The sequence below is a fragment of the Hipposideros armiger genome, unplaced genomic scaffold (genome assembly GCF_001890085.2).
Source record: "Hipposideros armiger isolate ML-2016 unplaced genomic scaffold, ASM189008v1 scaffold_948, whole genome shotgun sequence".
NCBI lineage: Eukaryota > Metazoa > Chordata > Mammalia > Chiroptera > Hipposideridae > Hipposideros > Hipposideros armiger.
The window spans coordinates 40,965-66,792 of record NW_017732298.1 but is presented as its reverse complement, the minus strand read 5'-3'; the positions used below and the strand labels follow the sequence as shown (position 1 = coordinate 66,792).

Here is a 25,828-nt window from a genome sequence, read left to right as displayed (position 1 = left end):
TATAATTTACAAGTATAATGTAACCTTTCCCCCATTCCCAATGGCATTTCTCTTGCTCTCTTGTGAGCCTTTTTAGAATGCTTAGGTACTTAGCCTGAAACCTTTGGCTTTTTCCCAGACAACTATCAGCCAAAATTTCTCTACAAGTTGCATTCCTGTAATTCCGAAGGACACTTGGCCAATTACAGGTCATTCAGGTGACTAATACTAAATTAAAATCAGTTTTAGAAATATTCAGTCACTCTCCATCTCCCTCCTAAATCATCTAGAGGTTTGCTACTCAGATGTGGTCCTATTCCAGCAGCATCAGCAATACTTAGGAGCTTGGTAAAAATGCAGAATCTCAGCCCCCACCCTAGACCTACCGAATCAGAATCTGCATTTTCACAATATCCCCAGGTAATTTGTATGCACAGGAAATCTTGAGAAGCATTGCTGGGGTTCTCTTCACTGACATCATGATGTTTCTATCACAGAACCGCATGACATAGAAAGCAAAAAACTTTGTTCCCATTTTCCAAAACTAGCTGACACCGCAGAAGACACAAACATGTTATCCTCAAACTTCAATGCTGCATAGTAATATACCAGAAAGTTCCCTGGGCATGCCACTAGAAATCCAGGGCTGGGATCCCAGTCCTGCCATTTATGAATTTAGCATAAATAAGTAAACCCCAGGCCTATATTTATTAATCATTAATAATACTCTCTGCTTCACAGGGTTTTGGAATATCAAATGTGAAATGCACATGGCTATAGCAAACATAATATCCTAAATAAATGTGAGTTGATGAGAACATAGTTGTAGGCATGACTTGGCCAGAATCTGGCCAGACAAGTGCATAGAACAAGTTGGAGTCAGACTGTAACCTTAGGAAAACTTCACCTGTTCAACTACTCAAATCCTCCACTGGCTATTAAGTGTGTGAAACACAAATGTGTAACCAAAGTAATTCTATTTCAATGTCCCATGGGAAACTCTCATGTCCCAGACTGAAACCATCATCTTCCTTCTTCTCATTGGGCCGATTTTATTTCAATGGATTCCCATCTTAGTTAATGGCACTAACTGCCTACCTGGATACCTAATTCAGAAAGCCTTCAGTCACTCCAGTTCCTTCTTCTACCTGAGCACCTATATCCAATCTGATACCTAAACCCATTGAGACTCTTCTGAGATCTCTTTCTGATCTATTTCCTTTTCTCCATCCACTACACTACTGTTAAATTCAGGCTTTATGACTTGTTTTGACTACTCTTTTCCCAAGAGCCTACAACCAGATTCACACCACAGGTCTACCCTGTGAATGAGAGCCAAGATGTCCTTTCTAAATGAGCGTGTCTTATTTCATCCATGAGAAACTGCTCATCTTCTATAGATAAAAAATAAAAATCCCTTGGCTGAGGGGGAAATATTTGTGTTTGTATATGCACAAAATATTTCTGGAAGGAACTAATACTGACTGCCTGTAAGGAGAACTCAGTAGTTGGTGGATAGGGTCAGGAGAAAAACTTTCATCCTAAATAGTTTTTGTAACTTTTAAATTTTGAACCATGTAAATGTATCAAATTTTAAATAAAATAAAAATTCCTCAGTGAGTGAAACAGCATGATGTCAAAGATTTGCAAAACAAACAAAAATTCATTCAGAAAAAAAAAAGAAGGGAAAAAGGAAAGACGAGTTAGATACATAAGAATAGAAAATGTTGATAAATGTATCAGCAGCCTGAGTATATTGGGGATTTATTTTACTAATCAATGTTTTAAAGTAAAACTTTGAAGATAAAAATAAATCCCAAGGTTGCCTATACAAGGCGTAGCATCATCTTCCCTTGCATGTCTTTTTATCATCTCTCCCAAACTCTCTCCACACCTCCTTCCTTCTCTCCATGATGAACATCTTATTCTTCTCTGGACCAGACTTGCTTCTTTCTCATCTCCATGCCTTTGCACATGCCAGTCCTTTTAATGGTAATGCTCTTGCCTTCTTTGCCTGCATGATGAAAACCTCTTCTTAGAATTCAGCTCTACAGCTACGTCTGCCATTTCTGTGGTCCTCCTCGCCTCTTCCAGACAGAGCTATCCCCTTTCTTCTTTAAGCTTTCCCAGTACTTTGTGCTGACTTATTTTTTGGTTCTTCTCACATTGTGATAATCAGCACACCTCTTAGAACCCAGCAACCAGGGCCCCTCTTGGAGGCTCCGTGCTTTCCAGGGCTCGTCTGGGCCCATCTCCAGCTATACCCTGCCCTGGTTCTAGGAGTCAGTGGGGGAAGACAGGATGTGGCCACCTCAAGTCTCTTCTCTCTTACACTCCAGATCTTGGGACCTTGATTCTTTTCCTCCCAAACAACCCTTACTCTGATGCCAATAACAGCATTGACCTCTTCCTGAACGAATCCTCATAAGAGTGATCACCCTTAGTCTCACGTGGTGGTCAAAGCCGATAGGTAGCAGTTGAACAGAGTGGACAGAACTTGAACAAGATGGCTGGTATCCACATGTGTATATAGAAGGTCCCTTTCAGTGTGATACAGAGCTAGGGTGGAATGGGTGCTGGGGCAATCTGGGGAAGACCTCTGTTTGTACTCTTGCAAAAAATCAGTGGTGCAATTGGCTTTAATTACTTGTATTTTATATCAGGCTCTTCTTTAATACTTTTAATTGTATATCTATAAACTAAGTCTTAGTGGGCAGGAACTATTTTCTATTAATCTCTGAATCCCTGGTACTTTGGACAATATTGGACATGATCCCATGACTGGGATTTAATAAATAATAATTGAAGAAATGAATGAAGGCTTCATGAAATGATGTTAAATTTCTAGCAAATTTGATTCTAATAATATTTTCATCCTTTAAAATTGCTAATCTTGACCATCATATTTTGAATAATTATTTATTCATAGTAGTGTTATTAATTTTATAAAGCACTTATAAGTAGGCATACACACACACACACACACACACACACACACACACACACACACACACACACACCAATTCATCCTCACAGTAAATCTGTGAGATGAGTACTATTCTTGGTCCATCTTGGGATGACAAAACACATGAACAGTGAATTTAAGTAACTTCCCAAATGCACACACCTAGTAAGAGGTAGGGCTCATATTCAAACTCAGAAACTCTGACACCAAAGTCTTAAGACACTAAGTTGATGGAGTTGGAGTGAAACTGTAATAATCGCAAGGCATATCCTTGTCCATTTGTCTACTTTCTGGTTGATTTCCAGGGTACAAAGCTGTCACCATTCTGGAAGCTGATGGACACCAACATATTGGGTTGTTAGAAAGTCATGACGCATTTGTGCAATGAAAAACATAGAACAAATACGTCATGGCTTTTCCGACAATCCAATAGAATCTTAAGAGGAAATTTTGGGTTTTCTAAAAAGGAACAAACTGTTATTTCAGGAAAAGTATACTGTAGCTATTTAGTATGTAGACATAATAAAACAACGTGAGAAAATATGCATTTGGTTGCTGCTATTGTTTTGTTTATTTGCATTCTATTTTATCTTTAATACAGAAGATCATTGGAAAAAACTAAAATAAAATACTTGCCTTCAAGAATAAGTGAGGCTGGCTTGGGTCTGGAAGCTTGTTCAGTTGGTAATGGAGGTGGTATGGCTGGGCTCTGTCCTGCGCATACAATGCAGAAGTAGGTATTGAAAATACAGCATTAACAAATTTAATATCCACAACCAAAAGAGCTAGATCTGTCCCCAACATGCATAATTCATAACCTGAAGTGTAAATTCATATTATTATGCAATAAGAAAATGTCATTAGGTGAGATTTTTAAGTGGATACATACACAGATCCAGCTATCTTCAGAGACATTTCATAGATGTATACACAATGTTAAATATATCTACTGGACTTCGTTAATGAAAAATCTACATGCAATCAAATCAAGCAATTTATTTTCAATATGCACTTAAATTATGGAAACTAAAATCACAGAAGCCAAGAAAAATCCTAATATAGAGAAAAATAAACCTTTTTTTTTTTCATTTAACTAAAAATTCTCGAATGATATAATAGGGCAATAAAAGGTTAAAATTCATAGGCCTTTTGATTTTAAACAGGTACATTTTCTCCTGCCAAAATAAATGACCTGCAGTTAAGTAAATAATAGGCCAAAGGGAAAATTTATTCAGTTTTACAGAACCTTGAAAGGCTCCCTCAAGTCTCTGGGCTCATTATGAACTGTATAAAAACCCACAATCATTTCCGAGTGCTTCCTTATCCCAAGTGATTTATTTAATTAACCAAAACCATCCGGGCCATGAACGGTAAACATTAACTAGCATATGATTCCATATGAAATGCTTGCAAAATGTCTTATCCTTCATTTTCATTTCAGGAGCTCCTGCTGTGTGTTTCTTTTTAATCCAGGAATCAACGTGGGCATATGCACCTTATAAAATCTCACTGACAACTAGATATTATCAAATGTCAGCAGACCTGCCTGCTTATACTGAAAGTTTTCCATTTTTAGAATTCATCAAAATTACTTCGCTCTGGTGAATTGTGGATTAGCAAGCGAAGCAATCGGAGTTGCAGACATTTGGTGGTAAGAAGGGAAGACGCCCAGGCCTAGATCCTAATGCCAAGGAGAGGTTGGTCTCTATTCATTACAGGATTTTCTTCTAGTTGTTCAGAGACGATAGGTTGAGGCATGGACATGTTCAAGTATGCGTAAAAGCAAAGCATATTGTTTCATAACATGTAGGCCGTATACCTAGAAAAATACCAATCTGTGTTATTATTAAAGCTTTTCCTCATGCGCACAAAGATTTGATAGAAACGTAATGCAACATGCAAGTTCCTTTTTTAGTGAGCAAAGAAAATGCAGGGCTTGCTATGTGCCTGGAACAATCCCAAACAGCTTTGATATATTAAGTCATTTAATCTTCACAAGATTCTTAGGGTGTAAGTATAATTTTCATTTTATAGTTTGAAAACTGAGGCAAACAGGGGTTGAGGCCATTCAGCTCCTAGGAAGCAGAGCTGGAATTCCACTCAGGCTCTAGATTTAAGGTGCTTAATATTCCTCTCAGGCTATGTAAGGCAAACCAAGTGTCATCTCCTATGAGAGAATCCATGACTGCAGCTGAGAAGAGACAGAGGAGTGAAGTTTCCACCCTGTTTCCACCTTCTCTGTAAGTCAGAGGGATGTACACTTGGAAAGATTCATTCCCGAGTCTTGCTTGAGAGGTGTGCTTGAAAAATATTTCTAAGGTAGGACGGTTTCTGTAGTTTTTAAAATCTAGGAGAGCCTAGGTTTAGGAAAGAGTTAATCAAATGGCTGAAGCTTAAAATATAAGTGGTTATTAATGTAATTCGATTGTTTCTAAATACTAAGGCTTTCAAAAATGCCTTTACAGAATGGTGCTTGTTCAATCTAAGCTGTGTTCTCCTCTGTTAGATACTTCCCCAAACAATAGTAACTGTGGAGTCATAGTCTTTTACAGTCTCGATAAGCTCTTTAGGAATTTATTTCAAAATATATGAAATTCTTTCCCTGGAAAATTCTTTCTAATTTACACTATAAAATATTCTTAGATTTTCCTGGAGGAACTATTAAGTCATTATGTTATTTAAAAAAAAAGCTTTAGTGAGCACTTATTATGCACCAGGCACTGAAGAAGAACCATTAAACTCCAACCCTGCTTTCAAGAGTTTCCCAACATAGTGGCTAAAACAAGCTTACAGACAGAACATTGTAATGCAGTGTGATGGGAAATAATACACACAGAAATAATCTTGGAGGAGATTTATTGCAACATGCATTTAAAGGCCTAAAAGGAGCTTGCCAGGCAAAGAAGGGAGGGGAAGAAAATGGATTCCAGGCAGTGAGCATCTCATGAAAAAAAGGCCTAGAGGCCAAAATACATAGAATTACTAAAACAAACAAACTGGTGCTTCTGCAGCATAAAGTGCAATATCCATTTTGCATCAGAAATTCTCTACAACTATAATCAACTATTTATGTTCTTTAATAAGACTGACTGCATCATTATGAGGCAGTGGATGCAGTAGGAAGAAGGACCACAAGAAAAAGTGAAAGAAAGAGCCACATGGCTGCCTGCCTCCATGGTGACAGTGACAATTAGCCCTAGGAGGGAAATTATTAGTTAAGGACAAGTTTCTGTTGTGCTAGGGGGGCCCCCAAACAAATCAGGCTTGTTATACTCGAGCATGACACATGACGTTAACACTGACTTACAGAAAAATCTTTTATGTTCAAATAATGTCAGAGAATGCTATTGAAATCAGAGACCATTTTGCTTTATGAATGCATGTTATGTATCACATATGACATTTTGTAATTATATCAATGTAATATTATACGAATAGAATTTTATAATGAAAGCAATTTTGTTTAGAATAAAGAGTTTATGCTTAGACTCAAATGGATATAAGTGAGAGTTTTAGCTCCATCACTTATAATCTGTGTGAATTTGAAAAATCTCATAATGATTCCAAGCCTCAGTTTATAAACTTAGGATAGTTTTCAGGGCAGTTATGAGGATTAAGAGATAAAGCAGCCAACACATAGTAAATACTCAAAATATTAATTATTTTTCTAATAAGATGTTTACAATTTACATTCCATCTGTTCTCACAAGAGGACTTGAAACAGATTTTTGAAGTAAGAAAACAAAGACATAACAGATAAAATTAAAAATGACAGAAATAGCAGAACTCATTTACAGGAAAGAGGATTATAATTTTATTAGAAGTGTATTTGTTTGGAATTCCTGAGAATTGTTACTCTCTAAAGGAAAGATTTAGGTTGTCGAAATTTACATTGGAACTCTAAAGGTGCCCTTTGTTTTACAAGCTATTACCTGAAAATCCCTCTGACATTCAAACGTAGTGAATTGGCTTTGTTTTTGTTCCTTGAGTGATTTTGGCTGAATTATTTCCGTAAACTTGAATGGCATGTTTGTAAGCTGCCAATATTTTATTGTTCTGAGTTTTTAGTTTTTTTTTTTCTCTCAGAAGTCAATTTGATTGTTGTGGGTTTAGTTAAATTCCTCCAGGGATATTAGACAACGCATATTTGTTCTAGTGATCTAAGTTTCTGTTTTCTTTACTTTGTTAAATGATGAATGGAATTACTCAGAACCTCAAGTTAAGTAGAAGGCTATGAGCTGAATTCAGATCACATTGGGGGGAAAAATTCACACTACTAAAGTTTAGTTTATCTAGTTTCTTTACCAAAGGAGATTCCCTGGTTGAATACCATTTCTAGCCAACTGAATCTACTCCCTAAATCTTGAAGCAAATGTTGAGGATATTATTTTTCTCAAATGCCTGATAGGTATTTTATTCCTTAGGTCCCCAATGCATTTTTCTATGTAGGGCTGCCTGTGTATGACCATTAAAAATCAGGAGGGATATCTTGGCTGCAGAGGTACCCCCTAAGGAGTGAGGGGTCCCAGCCTCTCCCCAGCTCAGAATTTCAGTGCAGGGGAGAGAAAGCCCCATTACTTCTTGCTGTGAAAACCAGCAGAGATGGTGGCTGAGTGAGACGCAGGGCAGCTGCACTTTCAGGTGCTGCTCTTAAAAAGCCGACACACAAACTTATTCACTGATGGACTCACTGGCTCTCAGCTCCAGAGTTGGGGCAGCAGCTTGAAAGGTGCCAGGGACACACAGGAAAGAACTGAATTGTTTAGTTTCAGGGTGAGTGCTGGTGGGGCAGCTTTCTTTTTCATGGAGGAGCTGACAGAAGTCATTGTTTCTTTAGTGAGCCCTCCCCCTCCGTGCGTGCAGACGCAGGCAGACATCATGTATGAGTCCTCATCAAGTTGGCTGTCACCTTTCCTCAGCCCCACCCTAGTGATTCTCTGAGACCATGCCCCACCCAACTTTTGGGCACACCCAAGCTGCTTCCAATGGCTTTTCCGTATAAATGGCCTGCCTTGGCTCATGTTGCAGACATTCCTAAAATTTCTCAAAGGTTCACAAAACACAAAAAGCAGCATCTGGCTTGAGTGTGTCTCATACCTAAACCCAGCATTAGCAGCAGACAGCCTTGCTTCATGTCTGGGCCTCTCAAGGCACCTCCAAGCACAGTGTGGGTGGTGGCCATCTCTAAGTTACTCTGTAGCTCATGCTAGGTGGCCCCGGGCAGGTTACAGACTACAGCTAAACTTGGCCTACAGCAGGTCCCCTCTTAGGAGGCCCCGGGGATGGCAAGCCGAGAGGCCAGTTATAGGCTGGGCCAGAGCATCACCCAGCCACCTTCAAGTACCACATCCCAAAGGACAGGCACTAGAGCTCCACTAAAACCAACTCTGCTCTGTAGGGTCAGCCCTTACATGACAGCTCCACTGTAGTCACAGCTAGTCCTCATACCAATCAGCCTGAGGGTCAATCTTTCCCTTGATGTGCAAAGAGCAACCAAGGCTAAACTACAACAGGAGGCATCCACAACCCACACAAGGGACACACCTAGAGCACCCAGCTCTGGTGACAAGGGAGACTGCACCACTGGTTCTCACAGCACACCTACTACATAAGGCCACTCTACTAAGACCAGGAGACAGCCCTACAAAAAACAAACACAGGGAGGCAGCCAAATGGGGAGACAAAGAAACATTTCTCAAATAAAAGAATAGAGCAGAGCTCCAGAGAAAGAACTAAACAAAATGGAGACAAGCAATCTACCAGACACAGTTCAAAACACTAGTTATAAGGATGCTCAGTGATCTGAAGGAGAACTTCAACAAAGCGATAGAAAACATAAAAATGAAGATAGAAAATATACAAAGGAACCCGTCAAAAATAAAGAATACAATAATTGAAATGAAGAGTACATTAGAGGGAATCAACAGTAGATTAGATGAAGCAAAGGACTGAATCAGCAATTTAGAAGATAAGGTAGCAGAAAACATCCAACCAGAACAGCAAAAAGAACAAAGAATCCATAAAAACGAGGAGAGTTTAAGGGGTCTCTGGGACAACATCAAGTGTACCAACAGTCACATCAGAGGGGTACCACAAGGAGAGAGAGAGCAAGAAATTGAGAACCTATTTGAAGAAATAATGACTGAACACTTTCCTAACTTGATAAAGGAAAGAGCTATACAAGCCCAGGAAGCACAGAGAGTCCCAAACAAGATGAACCCAAAGAGGCCAACACCAAGACACATCATAATTAAAATGCTAAAGGTTAAAGACAAAGAGAAACTCTTAAGAGCAGCAAGAAAAAAAGCAGTTAGTTACCTGCAAGGGAACCCCCATAAGACTGTCAGCTGATTTCCAAATGAAACTTTGCAGGCCAGAAAGGATTGGCGGGAAATATTCAGTGATGAAAAGCAAAGACACACAAATAAGACTACTCTACCCAGCAAGGCTGTCATTTAGAATCAAAGGCCCAATAAAGAGCTTCCCAGACAAGACAACGCTAAAGGAATTCCTCACCACCAAACCAGTATTACACCAAATTTTAGAGGGACTTCTTTAAGAAGGGGGGAAAAAATAAAGATCAAAAATATGAATAATAAAAAGGTAATAACTACATATCTGTCAATCAGTACTTTAAATGTAAATGGATTATATGCTCCAATCAAAAGACATAGGGTGGCTGAATGAATAAGAATATAAGATTCTTATACATGTATACTGTCTACAAGAGACTCACATCAGGTCAAAAGAGAATGAAAGTATATCATGGGAAAGATGTTTCATGAAAATAGAAAGAAAAAAAAAGCTGTGGGAGCAATACTTATAACAGACAAAATAGACTTTAAAACAAAGGGTATAACCAGTGACAAAGAAGGACCCAATCATTCTACTTCTGAGTAATTATCCCAAGAAACTTAAATCACTACAACGAGGGGACATGTGCATCTATATGCTCATTGCAGCATTGTTTACAATGGCCAAGGTGTGGAGACAGCCTGGGTGTCCCTGAATGGATGAATGGATAAAGGGTATGTGGTACATATACACAATGGAACATTGTTCAGCCATGGAAGGGAATGGGCTCTTGCCATCCACGACAGCATGTATGGGCTTAAAAGGTATTGTGCCAAGTGAAGTATGTCAAACAGCAAAAGTGAGATGCAATGTGAATTTGCTTATATGTGAAATCTAAAGAACAACAACAACAAAAAACAAAACAAAACAGAAACAAACTCATAAATACAGAGAAGATTTTGATGGTTGCCAGATGGGAGGGGGTTTGGGAATGGGTGAGAAAGGGGAAGGGATTAAGAAGTACAAATTGGTAGTTACAGGATAGTCATGGGGATGTAAAGTAAAGCATAGGGAATATAGTCAATAATATGGTAATAGCTATATATGGTGCCAAGTGAGTACTAGACTAGTCAGGGGTGTCATTTCTTAAACTATATAAACATCTAACTTCTATGCTGTACACCTGAAATTAATAGAAAATAATATTAAATGTCAACTGTAATTGAAAAATGAAAAAAGGGAGGAAAAAGGTGAAGGAGAATAAGAGGTTTAAATTTCCAGGTACAAAACAAATACGTTATAGGGATGTAATGTACAGCATGGGGAATATAGTTAATAATATTGTGATAGCATTGTACAGTGTATAATGGTACTGGATTTATCATGGTGATCACTTCTTTAAGTATGCAAATGTTGAATAACTATTGTGTTAACCTGAACCTAATGTAATATTGTATATTAGCTATATTTTAATAAAAATATATAAAAACTGAACCAATAAGGAGTCATCTGAAAAACTTCAGAAGTTTGTGTGAGCTGGGTTCATCGAGGTGTTTACTCCAATCATAGGCATCTTTATATCTCCTGCTTGTGTATTGCTGAAGTCTACACAAGCACTTTGCATTCTTTGTACTCAGTCTTTTGGAGGTGGTATACGGTACACCTGTTTTTATCACTTAAGTCTCAGTTGCTTCAAGGTAAAATAAAAACAATAGTGTCTGCTCCAGCTGGGTTATGGTGAGTGTCTATGGATATTGCAGTGCTAATGAAGTCACTGAGAGACCACAGTGAAGAAGATAAAGACCCTGGGGTTATGGAGCTTACAGTAGAGATAGAGGAGACAGGGGGTAAGCAAGACAGCTAATTTCAGAACTCATATATGTAGAGACATCAAAACAGAGAATGGCTTGGGGAAAGAGGTCATGCTCTGGATAGTAAATAGTAGGGCACTAAGCAGAGCTCAACTAAACATACGGAGCTTTGTGAAAACTAGAAAAACACATCCACTTTGGGTGTGGCCATTTTCAGCCAGGAGGATCTGCTGAGCACAAAATAAAGAGGCAGCTCTTCCCCTGAGCAGTGGGAGCCCCAGTCCGAGGCATGCAGTCTTGGGTAGGGGAGCAGAGTGTAGGGCATTTGTATGAGTACACTAACTGTACAAGTTCACAAGGTATGAAGTGGCCTGCTCCCCAACGGGGAGACACTTGAGCTCTGACTTGAAAGCAAACCTCTGGAAGATCTCCGAGAAAAGAATTCCTGACAAGGAAAAGCAAGTCAAAGAATTCCTGACAAGGAAAAGAAGACTAAATTAGGAACCAGCCTGGTTTGCTTGAGGTCAGTGGGGCTTGAGAGCAGAGACAAGCTATTATCAGAGCATTGTAGACTGTTGCAGTGTGTTTGGATGTGTCCTAAGGGCAATGGTAAGTTTGTGAAGGGTTTTTGTATGACATGTATGTTTTTAAAAGACCACTGGATGCTTTGTGAATAAAAACAATGTTTGTGAAGAAAAAGATATAAGAGAAGGCAGGAGATTATTGAAATAACCCAGGTGAGAGATGATGTGGGCTTGGACTAAGTGAGTTGCAGTGGAGATTCAGTCATTCATGCAATAAATATTTGTTGAGTGCCTACTAGTGCCAGTTCCTTCCCTAGGACATGGAATTAATTATAGCAGTGAACGATACAGACAGAATCACCTAATTCACAGAGCTGAGGTTCTAGTGGAAAGAGACAAAACATATCAACTAAACAAGTGAAATGAAAATTAGTATAGCATTAAAAAACAGATGAAGGGAGGGTAATAAGAAATGCTATTCAGAGTAATGGATGACAATTTTAAATATGGTCAATGAAAAACATAGAAATTGTAGATAAATGGATGGATTCAGAGTACATTTTGACTTAAACCCAGTAGGACTTTTTAATGAATTTGATGTGGGAGGTGAGAGAGAGTAATCAAGGATGACTGACAATTTTACTTGAATATCTAGAAACAAATGAGAAGTATAATACCCAGAAAAGAGCACCAAATTTTTCATATATCCTGCTAGATATTGTTTATGGACTAATGGCTTAGTCGTTGTTTTCACTTAATTATAATAGTTCTCAATTTTGCCAGAGGACTTATATAGAGCACACTGAAGAAGAGAACATAGTACTTTACTGGGTTATTCCAATAATATTGGTACTTATTGGTAATTAATTGGCCTTATTGGTAATTAATTCTCAAGATTTTTTTTCATGATTTTAGAAAAGTTTTAAGCAAATGGATTATTTAGTATAAATTGGCTAGGCAACCCTAATATAAGGGTGTTTAAAACACCAAAAGCTTCAACTTCTTAGATCAAAGAGCATCCTCCAGGCTAAAATGTTTCTACTGGAAAGGGTTCTTTGCCTCCTGAAAAAGGCTTCCCTGATATTTCCATGTGTTTTTATATATTTGCATATTCACTTTGATGGAAAGCAAGGAAAAGTAGCCAAATGCATATTTTATACATTCTTTTGATTAAAAATGATAAAGGTAATATTACTGTTTTTTTTCCTGTTCATCTTCAATTTATGCAGTAGAAAAAATTTTCATGGAATATTCAACTAAAGAAAGGAAATAAGATTGATTCAAGATTATATCATTGTTCCATTTATTCTTGTACCTTGATTATGACAGCATGCCTGATGTTTGGGACTTAACAAAAATAGATGCATAGAAAAATAATTGTAAAGTTTGGGGATGTGGAAAAGACCTCTGAAATCAGCTATTCCAACACCTTAATTTTTCAGATGGAAAAAAAAATGGTCTCTGGAAGGATAAGTGGTTTAACCAAGGTCCTGCATTGGGAGCAGACTCAATTTGAGACTAAGGCTTTTTTACTCCCTTTTATTTTTCTATTTATTTAATACTTATTTAGAAGATCAAGATAAATGACAATTATTTACCTATTATCATAACTAACTAATAATCCTTAGAAAACCTGTAAATATTCACTTCCTAATATAAAAAGTTATATAGTTTTCTTCAGTGGTCATGTTCTGTTTAACTTTAATTAGATGCTGAATTGACCTCAAGTAACCCATCAAAGTGATTCAGTAATTTAAGACCAATCTCCTTATTACCTGATGTCATTGTCACAATTCTAGATATACTGTCAAGTGGTATGTTTTCAAAACTTTCAGAATTACTATTTCTTCACTTTTCTTAAATATGTCTTTTTTAGTTTTGTGAATAATATCTCCTTCAATCCCACACCAAATCATATTTGTACATAGGGTGAGGCCAGGGGGAGACACTAAATATGTAAAACACAGGGACGTAGGTAATATGAATTCTATGTTTTTCTTTTAGTATGAAGGCCAAAGATGGCAGAAAAAGAGATTAATAAGGCATATTGGATGGAATAATGTCTCAATTTAAAAAGATAAAAATAAAAGCTATCTCACATACTTAGAATGTAAATACCTTACTTGCCATGGAGGCATCCAATAAAATGTCAAATATCTTTGGGATTTCAAATTCTCATTGAAAAACTGCTTAGAACATGGCTTATTTTCATAATTCCTCATAACTCAGCCATTTTATCTCTTACTTGACTCCCTTATATCCACTCCACTGACAATTCTTTAAGCTCCCAAAATGCCCCGTGTATACTTCATCCTCCGATTCTCAATGTGTTGTTTATTTACAAATCTGGGCTTTTATATTAGTACAAATTTGGTAAAGGAATATAAATACTTAAAGGAGAAAACAAATGATTAATCGAATGAGTGAATAAATGACTGTTACCAAATGGCACTCTGTTGTTTCTAGAGTGCTTGAATATGAACAGACTAAACTATAGTATTTTTAGTTCTTGGTAGAGTACAAATTACTTCCAACAAAATACATGATAAAATTTTATTTATTTATTTTTTGGCTTTCTTTTTTTTTTCAATTATTTATAGCTCCAGACCAAAATATTTATTTTCTTTCTGTGAGAAGCTTTACCAATTTGTGTATGGTTAGAACAACAATCTTTCCATGAAAGTGAAACATCAATGCATTTATAAACGGTTAGTAAAAAAAAACTGAGTAAAGCTCAAACTTGAAGAAAGGTTGCTTCATTAAAGCTTGATTGAGTTAAATAGCTCAAACAAGACATAGAACTTGCAATATATTCTGAACATCTACAGGCCTCATCAAGTGGAAAGATTATGTAAGTTATCCACTGTGATGTGTTTCAGCCTAAAGAAATCTCCACCTACAGATGTAACCTGAAGAGCATTTTAGTGTCAGAGATGCCTTAGAGTTAACTGAGAACAGTGAAACCCAAAGAAGTTGGACATCTTGCAAATTCACCTGAGTGACTTATAAGTAACATCCATGGATCTACATTCCCACGGATGTAGACTGTTTTTGCACAATATGTGGTGTTTGTGTTTGTGTTTCCTTTAGAAGGAGCATAAAGGGACAAGAATGAACAAAATATGTGATGAAATTTAGAATAGTGCTAAACAATTTCAATTAATTATAAATGTTATGTTGTTATATCATGCATCAGAATTCCATAGTCAATGAAATCATTTTATAATAATTAAAACATACCTAAATGCAGGACTCTGTATTATGGTGAAATGAAATTATTAATGGACATTTTACCCTTTGTTGCATTTGGAGATGATTTAAACTAGAAACAACACATGTTTTTGACCATCAGTAATGGTCATTCAATATTCAAAGCTTTAACAAACTTAAATTAGGTTTTTGAGATGCTGTTTTCCAAAGTCAAAAATACCTAAAATTCTTTACCAAAATGGGGATGCCTATTCTCTAAGGTGTTGAGTAGTAAGAGTAGCTGTAGGATAAAAAAAAATCTCATCCTATTAGAAATCAATTTTTCCATTGCAAATATTTAAAATATTATGTTTATGTATAAATCTTTAGGTACATAATTGAATAGAATTAAAAATGCACACTTTTCAAGGAAAATCACACAATTTCACTAAATTTTTAAGCTAAAATCTTGTTTTCTTTAAATCCCTAAGTATGCCCCTCCCCTTCACATTATAACATATTGACTAATGTATAATGGGCTATTACTTATTTAATTTAATTGATCATTCCTGCTAATTTAAAAGTATCAATTCTAATAAGTTTGTTGTTTAGCAACCGGTTAATTGTAACATGGCATATACTTAAATATGAATACATTTAATGTGTTATAATTCTCAAGTCAAAAATTGATAGTTCAGGATTTATACGTATTCAGTACTGCTTTCAGATTCCAACACACTTTGTGATTTACTCAGACTGAAAACCAAGTCACACCAAATTATTGGTCATTGAGAATGTGAGTGCAACCACAAAAGTGAAGAAATAAGAGAAAAGATGGTTCCTAAGACAAAAAAATATTACTTTTACAAAATATATTTTTAAAAATTACAAGCAGAATAACAAATTCACTTAAGAAGTAGGAGGCTTGATATTTTTATAAACTATGTAAAGATGGAAAATTAAAAAAAGGCTCTTTCTGTGTTGTATCTTTTCTGGTTGCTTGACTTCAAGATACCACTATAGGGGTATTGACAGAGAGATGCCAGCACAGTCGATTGCTAAATCAATTCCAAAACTACCGGAATCTGTTATTTCTATTCTCCACAACTTCAGGACCCAACCATAATTGTAGAGATAAATTTACTCTGTGTTCTCTTCCATCTTGATTTTCTGTCACTCTAACCATTAAGAATAAAATACACTTAAAAATCTAATGATAAAACTGGGTGATACGTTATTAGGTCTGATGGCCAGCTTAATTGACTTCCAGAAAAATTAAAAGTAAACCATATCCAAGATTCCTTCAATAATTTTGTTGACAAGTCATTGTGCTCTTGAATATGGAATCACAATCCACTTTGCTTATAGTTTCCATACCCGATTCCTTTCACTGACCAACAAAGACAGCTAAAAGTTATCAACAGATTACCTGCATTCTGTGGCAGTCACAGTGGCAAGATTTAGGAGTCTACGTCAAATTTACATTATTAGGGAAAAAGAAATTATGAGTTTGTATTAGATTTTACTACACAGAAAACAGAAAATGAAGGAATAAAAGGAAACCTAAGAGGCAGTTACCTTCTCTTAAAACATATTTGTAATTCTTCCTACAGTGCTAAAAACAATATCCAGTCATTTGAGTAAAACTTGCAACTTCCCCTAGGTTCAATTTCCTTATCTATGAGGTAGACAGGTTATAATCCACCTTCTGTGGTTTGGTGAGAATTAATGAGATGATCTATGTCCAGAGTTTAGCACAGTGCCTGACATATTGTCAACACTCAGTAAGTGGTAAATCTTTTTATCATCATCCTCATCAGTGTTGTCAATATCGTCATCTCTGATAGTCCTCAAAAGTCCTTACAGGTAGATGCAGAATAATATGTGGATCACTACCTGAATTTTTCTCCAGCTCTAGGTAATCCGTGCTAATCAAGGCTTCCTGTCAATTTGTTTTTCTCCCCATCTTCAAATTCAAGGAGGTACTTTTTTAAGCTATTGCGTGGCATTTGAAAAACAGTGTTGCTTCTCTTTTATACAGGAATCGCTTTCATATAAAATAAAATCAATTTAGCACTTTTCAGCCATCCTATTTAAATATTTCCACACCACACAGAACTTGGCAAAGGAAATGGACTTTGCAACTTTCCTACCCTTTGTCTCTACCTGTGGGAAAATTTATTCCCTTATTTTTATTTTAATTGTCTCTGACACATGCAGATATTTTGTGTTCACAAGCAATTCAAAAAGACACAAAAAGCCTAAGGGAGAAACATAATGCAAATTGAAAAGGGACCTTCTGTTTTTACCTCAGGAAGAGAAAAATGAACTTGATGTTTTGTTTTAGGGGAGCATTTTCTACTGGTGCTTTAATAAAGATGATAATTCCACATCTTTTCAACCACAAACATATAACATAAACTTAATATTTCAATGCTTGCACTTAAGAGATAAAGGATAAAATGAGAACATGTTAATAATTACTATTTAATAGGCTTAACACCACAATTAAATTTACAAATATATTCTCATTTGAATAACACATTTGAAAGTCATCCAACTTCTCTTCCTGTTTTAAATTGTGTATAATTGATACACAATTTTTCTCATTAAAAAAAATACACACTGCTTATCCAGCATGTGCCAGGAGGCTATTTATAATTATACAAAAAATAATAATATTCCTCTGAGACCTTTGAGAGAAAAATCATTATTAATATAATTATTGTCATGAACAATAGAAAATAGAAAAGGTTTAAACTGATGCAATTGCCATATGAGAGAATATTAAATAATCAGTTTATTTTCACAGGGTATTTCAATAAGACAATTTGGCCTTTTTTCTGTCCATTTTCCCTCACTTTATTTATTTATTATTATTATTTTTTTAATTTATTTTAGCTGAGCCATCCTGCCACCTGTTGGCAGTTCAGTGGCTGCTCAGCTCAGTCCAGGACTCAAACCGCTGTTGCTCAGAGGTCAAACTCTTGAGTGAGCTCTTAACCAACTGAGCCACTCAGCCGGCCCTCATTTTCTCTCACTTTGTATAGGAAACTCCAAAGGCTACAAATGAGTCTTGTCTACTAAACACATGCTTATTACCTAAACACTGAGGATGGTTTCAATAGAAAGTGGTTTGTAGATAACAATTTTTCCTTCGGGAAAGAGGCATATCAATCATATAGCAGAAATACTCACTAAAATAGAGTAGTGGAGATGTGAGTGATATCCTGTATTAATAAATAATTAAGTGTAATGACAAAAGACAGACACTAAAGTGTAATGGGGTCTAATTTGAAAGGACACACAGTGGGGTAGATAACATTACATGGGGGATGTTACTTTGTTCAGTTTTTACCCTGTGTTGATTTCTCACTTGGTATTGTTAAAAAAAGTACATCTTATTATATCACCTTTTTTCTCCCCTCTGGGGATAAAAAAAAATTGACCACCTAAATAAGAATAAATACTGAACTCATTGTAAGCAATTAATAATAATATTCACGATAAAGCTGAACATAATCATTAACAAAATGCTAGAACCACACTTTTGCGACGCCTGACCTAACTAACCTCTGTGGTCTTCTCCTGTCTAGACATTCATAGTGAGTAAAAAGGGCATCATATGACTGAGTGCTTAATTAGCACCTTCTCCCATTTTTCTCCACCACCTGCTTTATACTTACTGTGCATTGTTTTATTTGTAGCCATCTCCATCTAGCTTGTTACCGCCTTCTGCTTTGAAACGCATGTTATGACCATAGAACTAAGTACATACTAGGAATTCAGTAACTGCTGGGAAAATGATTATGAGAATGACTTTGAGCATATCAACTGGACGTTGATGAGGATAAAAATAACCAAAATTTATTGTCTTTAAGCGTGGAATAACTGTTACTACTGTGTAGAAATAACAGTATTATTGCCTCAACATAGACTATTTTAGAAAATCAAAATGTAAAATATACTGGGCTAGACTAGCAGTCATAAAACTGATCAAAATTACTGAGCAACTGAACAATCTATAAATTATAACATTAGTGTTAATATTGCAAAATTCATTATTGTCAATTTATGCAAACACCCTATATAGGAGCAAAAGCTATGGATGAGGAACATTCATTTACCAAATAGGTCTCTTTGAAAGTAATTATACCAAAGTACTTAGTCTACAATAGTTACACAAAATGGGTATGGGATCTACATATTATTTCCATGTTTAAAATAAGTCCTGTTTAAGAAAAGGTATAAGAAATATGCATTCATTTGAATCGGTACAAAATCCTAGATTCTCTATTCTACTAGGCCACCCAAATGAACCTTAGAATAGCACTAGGGGAATATAGTCACATGATTACTAGACTGCTTTTTTAATCTTCACTCTGGCATGTAAACTGACAGATAAGATTACTATAAGACATGACACATTAATAAATAACACCTAATTAGTTTGGTAATTCTTTGATTAGGTCTTAATTTTTCTTGCTTCTCATGCAGCAAATCAAATTACTCTGTATTGTTTGTTCATTTTCAGACTACTTTATAACATGCTTTGAATAGTCCCAGTAGGTTACCTGAGAAGGAATTTATTCTTGTCTGAGAGCAGCGGGTCCATACCATTTATAGTGACAAGGCTAGACCAAAACAACACTTTAATGGAAGCTCTGTCAAAGCAAAGATATTCCTCCAGAACCTGGCACCTCTTTCAAAAGGGTAGGAGACAAAATTCTGCGAATGTGAAAAAGTGAAATCTTACGTCTTCATTTTGCTCCCTTTAATGAACACAGGGAAAATAAAGTCATATGAGCATTCTTTATGGGGAGAGGTCTTATTTACTAGCATTCTCCCCAAACCTAAAGCCTGTTATCACATTAATGTACTGAGACAATGGTAGCAGCCTCGTAGGAATCACAGCCACTCAGAAGTGCTTGCACCTATTTCTGTGTGCATTCTAGCTATTTATAGTGACTAGAATGTTTAATGGGTTGATTGAGACAAATATGAAAATCTGATACATTTATCTTTAGCAACTTCCATAGGCTTCAAGTAATCAGAAGGCAACTCCCATGGGGGCATGCCAAACCCAGGAACTGTGCATGCCTGTAATTAAGTGTAGACTCTCTCCTTTTTTTCTGTCACTTCTGTCTAATTCTGTATGCTGCCTGCAGTTCATAATGCACACAGCAAACCTGGCTTTGTTAATTCTGAGCCTCTGTCTCTGGAGATAGTGCCAATAACTCCTTTAAGAATCTTTACACAGGGCCTATTTGCAATGCGTAGAAACCTGTCAACTTTTTAAAATAACAAGATTATTTCTAAGAATGAATAAAGAGAGGTGCTCTGGTATGATCATCAATATTTTTTGAGATAAATATTATATATCATTAATTCAATTTAATAAACATGTCACGTATCTGGCAAGGCAATAGGGATTTACAGGCAAATGTCTCTTTTATATAAGGAAGAAAAGTATATAAAGTCAAATATATATAAGGAAGAAAAGAAAGAATTACTAGGGAGAGAATGTTAATTATATATATATATACATACATATATATATATATATATATATATATATATATATATATATATATGGTAATTGAATCAGAAAATATAGGGAGTGGTTGGTAGAAAACCACAATTTTGCTATATTTGGTCACACCACCACCATCACCACCACCATACACTTAAATAGGGCATTTTATGCTTACCCTAGTCAGATGATATTTTAAGTGTGTGTCTGTGTGCATGAATTAATCCATACATAAACCCCATAAAGTAATGTCTATTATCCCATTTTAAAGAAGTCAGCACTATGCATAGTTGTTAACTGTTGTACCCACAGAATCTAATGTAGTTCTTAGAGCTCATCTAGAAGACACTTAAACCCAACTTGTTGTATGGATCTAATGCAGGATTTTTTTCATATCATCTCCAATATAACACTATCAATTACGTTATTATTAGCCACATTTTATAGATAGTAGAGCCAAGGCTAGAAGACATCAGATGGCTTGCATGGGCAGAATTGATCTGGTATGTTACTTGTAAATGTGGTTCTGAAAAAAAGGAATTCCTATTCCTAACAAAATTCTACTTGAAACAACTCCTAAGTAGGTGTTCAATCGGTAAAGAAAAGCCAACACTCAAGAGAGACAAGGGTGTTAAGTTTCACTTTGCCATCAGCTCGTGTATTCTGCAATGCTCTTATTAGCAACCTTATTGGCCAGAGGAGGAAATGGAGGATTAAAGAGCTTGATGAACTTGGCTGAGTCATATTCAAGCAAGTGACAGGGCCTGGATTTGAGGCCATGCAGTCTGACCCTGGGGCCTCTGTGCCTAACTAGCCATTCTCATTGCCTGACACATCTGTGCATGAGCTGGCTACCCATGAAAAGTAAAAATAAAACAATGCAAAACAACAAGAGAAATCAGCCAAAGAAGGAACAGAAGCTATCGCCCCACTTTAGGTTATAAAGGGGTCCGATTCTAGCACTTTCCTTACTGCACGTGTTTTTAATATAGTCAACATATTTCATTCTTCTCATTTCTGTCTGGATCTCATTTAAATTTCTACCACATGTATGAATTTAAATTGTCAAAATAGTCTGTAGCATTTTGAGCTGCAACATTAATTTCTTAAGTCACTGGTTCATTGTTCCCTTTACCATCTCCACGAACAATGGCTTAAAATTCATCCTTCCTTCCTTTCTCACCATGTTTTAGACTCATCAACTTTAGCAATATTTCACAAATCCTATCTCATTTCCAATTACTGAAGCAGAGTGTTGCCTGATCACACTCTCGGAAATGCCGGTCTCATGTCATTGTTCTATTTAAAATCTTTCAAAGACTCTCCTCCATGCCAAACATCAGCTTTGCTTGATTGACCAAGTGTCTGTAATCTGTCACCACAAATTTATCACTTCTTATTTCCTGATGTTTTCTAATCTTAATTTATCCTCTTGCCAGCCTGATATCCTCATTGTTGATAAACACATCAATTTCACACACTGTCATGTCATTCTCGTTCATTTTCCTTCATATGCAAAGCAAGCCCTATCTACTCCTTAGCACTTAGGCAAATATTATCTATCTTTCAAATTCTAGGTGCATGTTATCATCTCTGGCATCAGGAATTACAGATGTCTCTCCTCTGAAACTTGTAACGTTTAGTGTCTGTATTATGCAATCTCTCAAGTTTAAACGTTTTCTATTATTTATTAGTTGCTTTTTCTTTTTCAAGTAGCCATACACTCACTCCACTTGTTAACATTAGGGATCATCTTTTAGTATTCTGACATCCTTTACTGTGCTCAGCCTAGGACTGAAGCACATAAAGAAGGTAGTCAGTACTTGTGCACTGACTTACTTCACTCACCCATCTCCACACTGACCTCTCCCTGAAAAGCCACACCTGATTATCTGCCTATTATCTGAGTTTGCTGTGAGAATTAAATGAGTGAAATGTGTGAAAATACCTGGTATTAAACTTGGTATTTAACAGGTGCTTAACAAATAATGTTTGGATGGGAACCTTCATATATTTCCCTCTGCAATGGACTATCATGTGTGGCTTTAATAGGTGATGAGTTCAAAGTCCCCTATTTTTCCAGCCCCACCTACTCCAGTGAATTTTGATCTACTCTCTTCCTTTACTCCCTACTTAGGGCATCATTTTGTTCAGGCCAATAATCTCTGAATAATCTTTTACTTTCCTCTCCTTTGATATCTGTAATAATAAATTCCATGATTTTACATCTGTGATATCTCTAAAATCATCATAATCCTCTGCATCCCATCTCCTAAGATCAAGCTTTACCTCCTCTCTTTGGACTTAACCTGAACTTGTCTTTCCAATTCCATTCTCTCCAAACTATCCTGCACAATGTTTCCAATTTTGTTTCTCTTTCTAGGTTCCCTGATTCCAACCAAAGTGAACCACCTGCAGTTTCCCATCTACGTTGTGGGAAGCAGGGAGATTTGGTCTTACTCTAATTGAGGGCTTCCGAATTTGGCGGGCCTAAGTTTGAATCTGCATTGTGTGTGCCTGGACAAAACACCTAAGTTCTCTGTACCTCAATTCTCTCTACTATAAGACAAGGATGGTAATACACCCCCCCAAGGTTTCAGAAGGATTAAATAAAATTATTTTAAGATCCTAGCAGAGAGTAAGTGCTCAACAACTGGTAGTTACAAAAGAACATTTCAAGATATTGTGATTATGTACCTTAATTATGATCTCTTCAGCCTTGTATATCTCTATTCTTAATTTCACATAGGCATATGCTATCAATCCCTCAATTTCAATTTTTACTTCTTTCTTAAGATCCTCTCTCATCTTTCACACTAGAAGCACTATCATTTTTCAGTAAACTTCCATTGTAAAAGGGAGAGCAAAGAAATATGGAGGGAGGACATGTGTATATATTATTTTACCTTATTATTTTGAAGTCCTTAAGAAATAAATTTTATATAAAAACTGAGACCCCAAAGAAACTTAAAAACACAGGCAAAGTATGTAAATCCTGACTTGTATGAACCCTCATGTTTATGTTCTCTCCATTGGTTCTCAGGGGACTGTCCCCATTGCAGCCAATCTTAGTTTTTAATTTTTTTTTGAGGAATTGTAGCTGTTTATAGAGACTGATATGTCTTGTCTTATTTTTTTTATAGGTCTTCCATGGGACAAAGAAACCTTTACTTATTTTTGAAACAGAATAAAACTCATTCTGTCTTGTAATTACCATGTGGCATCATTGAGCAATTTTAAAAATTCAGGACATAGTATAGAATAGTCATGATCTTATTTGGCCAATATTTTGAATATTTCTATTTCATTAACTTAAGAATTATTTCATTACTACTCATCACTTATTCCCAACAATGATAAAAAAAAAACCAACAGACTAAAATATTTAAAAAACAGAACAATGACAGAATTGCCTAGAAGGATGAGACAATAGCAAAATAAATCAGCATCATCCCATCATTCAGTTTTCTGATTGTGCTGACTGAAGTATTGCATCATCATTCAAGAAGGCATGAAAGAAGACTGAAGACATTTCTACAGTCTACTTTTAGTTCCACTGAACAATTTAAAACTTAAAATTTTTATTTTTTATCTATAACTGCAAAGAGAAGAAAACCAACAGAGGAAGATAGTTCAGTTATTAGAGGAATCAGAAGATAAATACGAAAAGACAGAGCACTACACTACACTTTAATGATTAGGGTGAAATTGAAACTCATCATTCAAGTGAAATCTCAGACTATAAACTTTCAAATGACAGTGAGTTTTTTTCAAATACAAGAAACTATGAGCAAACAATACATTTCAAAGGACAAAAAAAGGAAATATGGTATTTTTATCTAATTAGTGCCTCAAGTGGAAGGATTTTATCATGCAATATGCTGGAGCAAGAACCCAGGATTTTGTTAAAAGGGCATGCTACAGTAATCTTTCATCTTTTATAAAATCTGTGTGCTAAAATGTATGGTGTTTAAGGGCACAAATGCTGAATAAATGTGAAGGCAGGCATCAGAAGGAAGTTGAAAATATATAAATGAAAATAATCATTGGATTTATTATTCTAATTAATGGTCACAATGGAATATAATGTTATTAACCAATGTTACCCCAATAAATTTAATATAAAAAATGAAAAGCATACCTAAAAATAGAAATATTTTTCAATTGTGGAATAAAGATGACATTACATTGTTTTTTCGAAAATATTGAGCCATCAAAGACTTAAAAAATTCAACTGTTGCATTTTGATGATGCAAGTTCTTAAAAAACCAGGAGTAATAATATGCTAGAACCTATTACACTTGCGTTTGAAATCTGGAATTGATATCTACAAATGGATACACTACAGATTTATGCACGATAGCTGATGAGCAGATAGTTCCTTTTTGATCCAGGGAATTAATGCAATAAACATTTAGCTTTGCTATGTTAAAGTTCTTATCACAATTTTCACTCTCCCTTTGTTCTTACTTCTGTAAACAGTTATAAAAGTAATTTAAAATATTTTTTAAAGCCATTAAAAGGTCTGAGTAGTAAGTGGAGATAATTATTTATTGCTAGTATACTGAAGTTAGCCTGCCCATTTTCTGAGTCTATGTTGCATACTTACCAAGTTATCCTTAGTCATAAAATTATTTGTGCTGTGATTTATATGGTTTCTGTACTATCAGCTGGCCGAGGGGATTCAACAAATACTGACTAAACATCAAAATTCCCAAAGCTTTTGTTTTGTGAAAATAAGTAGATGTTTGGTACTAAAGTGAGTATGTTTATACGGAGCAGTATTTTTTAGAGCAGAGTAAACCAAGGCTGAATCTAACCTAGTCTTCTCCAATACAGCCAACTGAGTTCTGAAATACATTAGTTCAAACCATTAAATAACAGTGACTCTAATGCAATTACACTAGACCTCTTCGCAGCAGGATCAAACAAAAAATGCAGTTAAGTACCACTGAAGTTCAAGAAAAGGATTATTAACAAAATGAGAGTACTAACTTATTCCTTGAGGCTCTTTCTAGCTATGGGTTTAAAACCCATAGAATTGGAATACTGATTGAGTCAAATTGGTAGAGAAAATTTTGAAAGATGAATACCTTCAATTTTAAGAGAGTAAAAGACACAGAAAGTGGAATCAATTACCTTGATATAAATTCTTGACTCAAGTAAAATCAGACAATATCTGAAATTTAAATGACGGGGTAACTTCTAAGGGATAAACTATAACTTATATTGAACCTTAATCATAATAGCTACAGAGATGAAAAGCAGAAAAAAAAAGGTGTTAATACTACTAAGCAAAATCACAGTAGTCCTGAACCTTGTACTGGACATTTAAATTGATTTCTTTATCTATAATGAAAATAAAGACATCTATGAGTCATGTGATTTCTTACTTATAGACTGTTTCTCTTGTTTCACTTGGTTGACTCTGCCCAGCAAAGCATGCAATTCATTGGGCCCAGGTGGAAGTTGATGAAAAGCAAACACAAAAATGCCTAGCAAGATCATGCTTTTTTTTTTTTTTAAGAATCTA

The 25,828-nt window shown here is 35.7% G+C and overlaps 1 protein-coding gene and 1 long non-coding RNA gene across 3 annotated transcripts in view; one reads left to right on the top strand and one right to left on the bottom strand.

Moving 5' to 3' along the window:
- Nucleotides 1-1,789: 1,789 nt before the first annotated feature.
- The window catches only part of TRDN (triadin), a 43,065-nt gene continuing 19,026 nt past the window's right edge, over nt 1,790-25,828 (bottom strand). The window contains exons 5-6 of the mRNA XM_019630804.1: nt 3,581-3,658; nt 1,790-1,993 (exon numbers count right to left, since the gene is read on the bottom strand). Of these exons, the coding sequence (XP_019486349.1) occupies nt 1,902-1,993; nt 3,581-3,658 (170 nt within the window). The 3' untranslated portion in view covers nt 1,790-1,901. The remainder of the gene's footprint in view (nt 1,994-3,580; nt 3,659-25,828) is intronic.
- On the top strand, nt 4,660-24,075 carry LOC109375426 (uncharacterized). 2 transcript variants are annotated; one of them, XR_002122579.1, is made up of 3 exons: nt 4,660-5,184; nt 19,297-19,475; nt 23,439-24,075. It is a non-coding gene; the product is annotated as an uncharacterized LOC109375426 (long non-coding RNA). The 2 variants fall into 2 exon arrangements; XR_002122580.1 differs by lacking the exon at nt 4,660-5,184 and adding an exon at nt 14,220-14,281.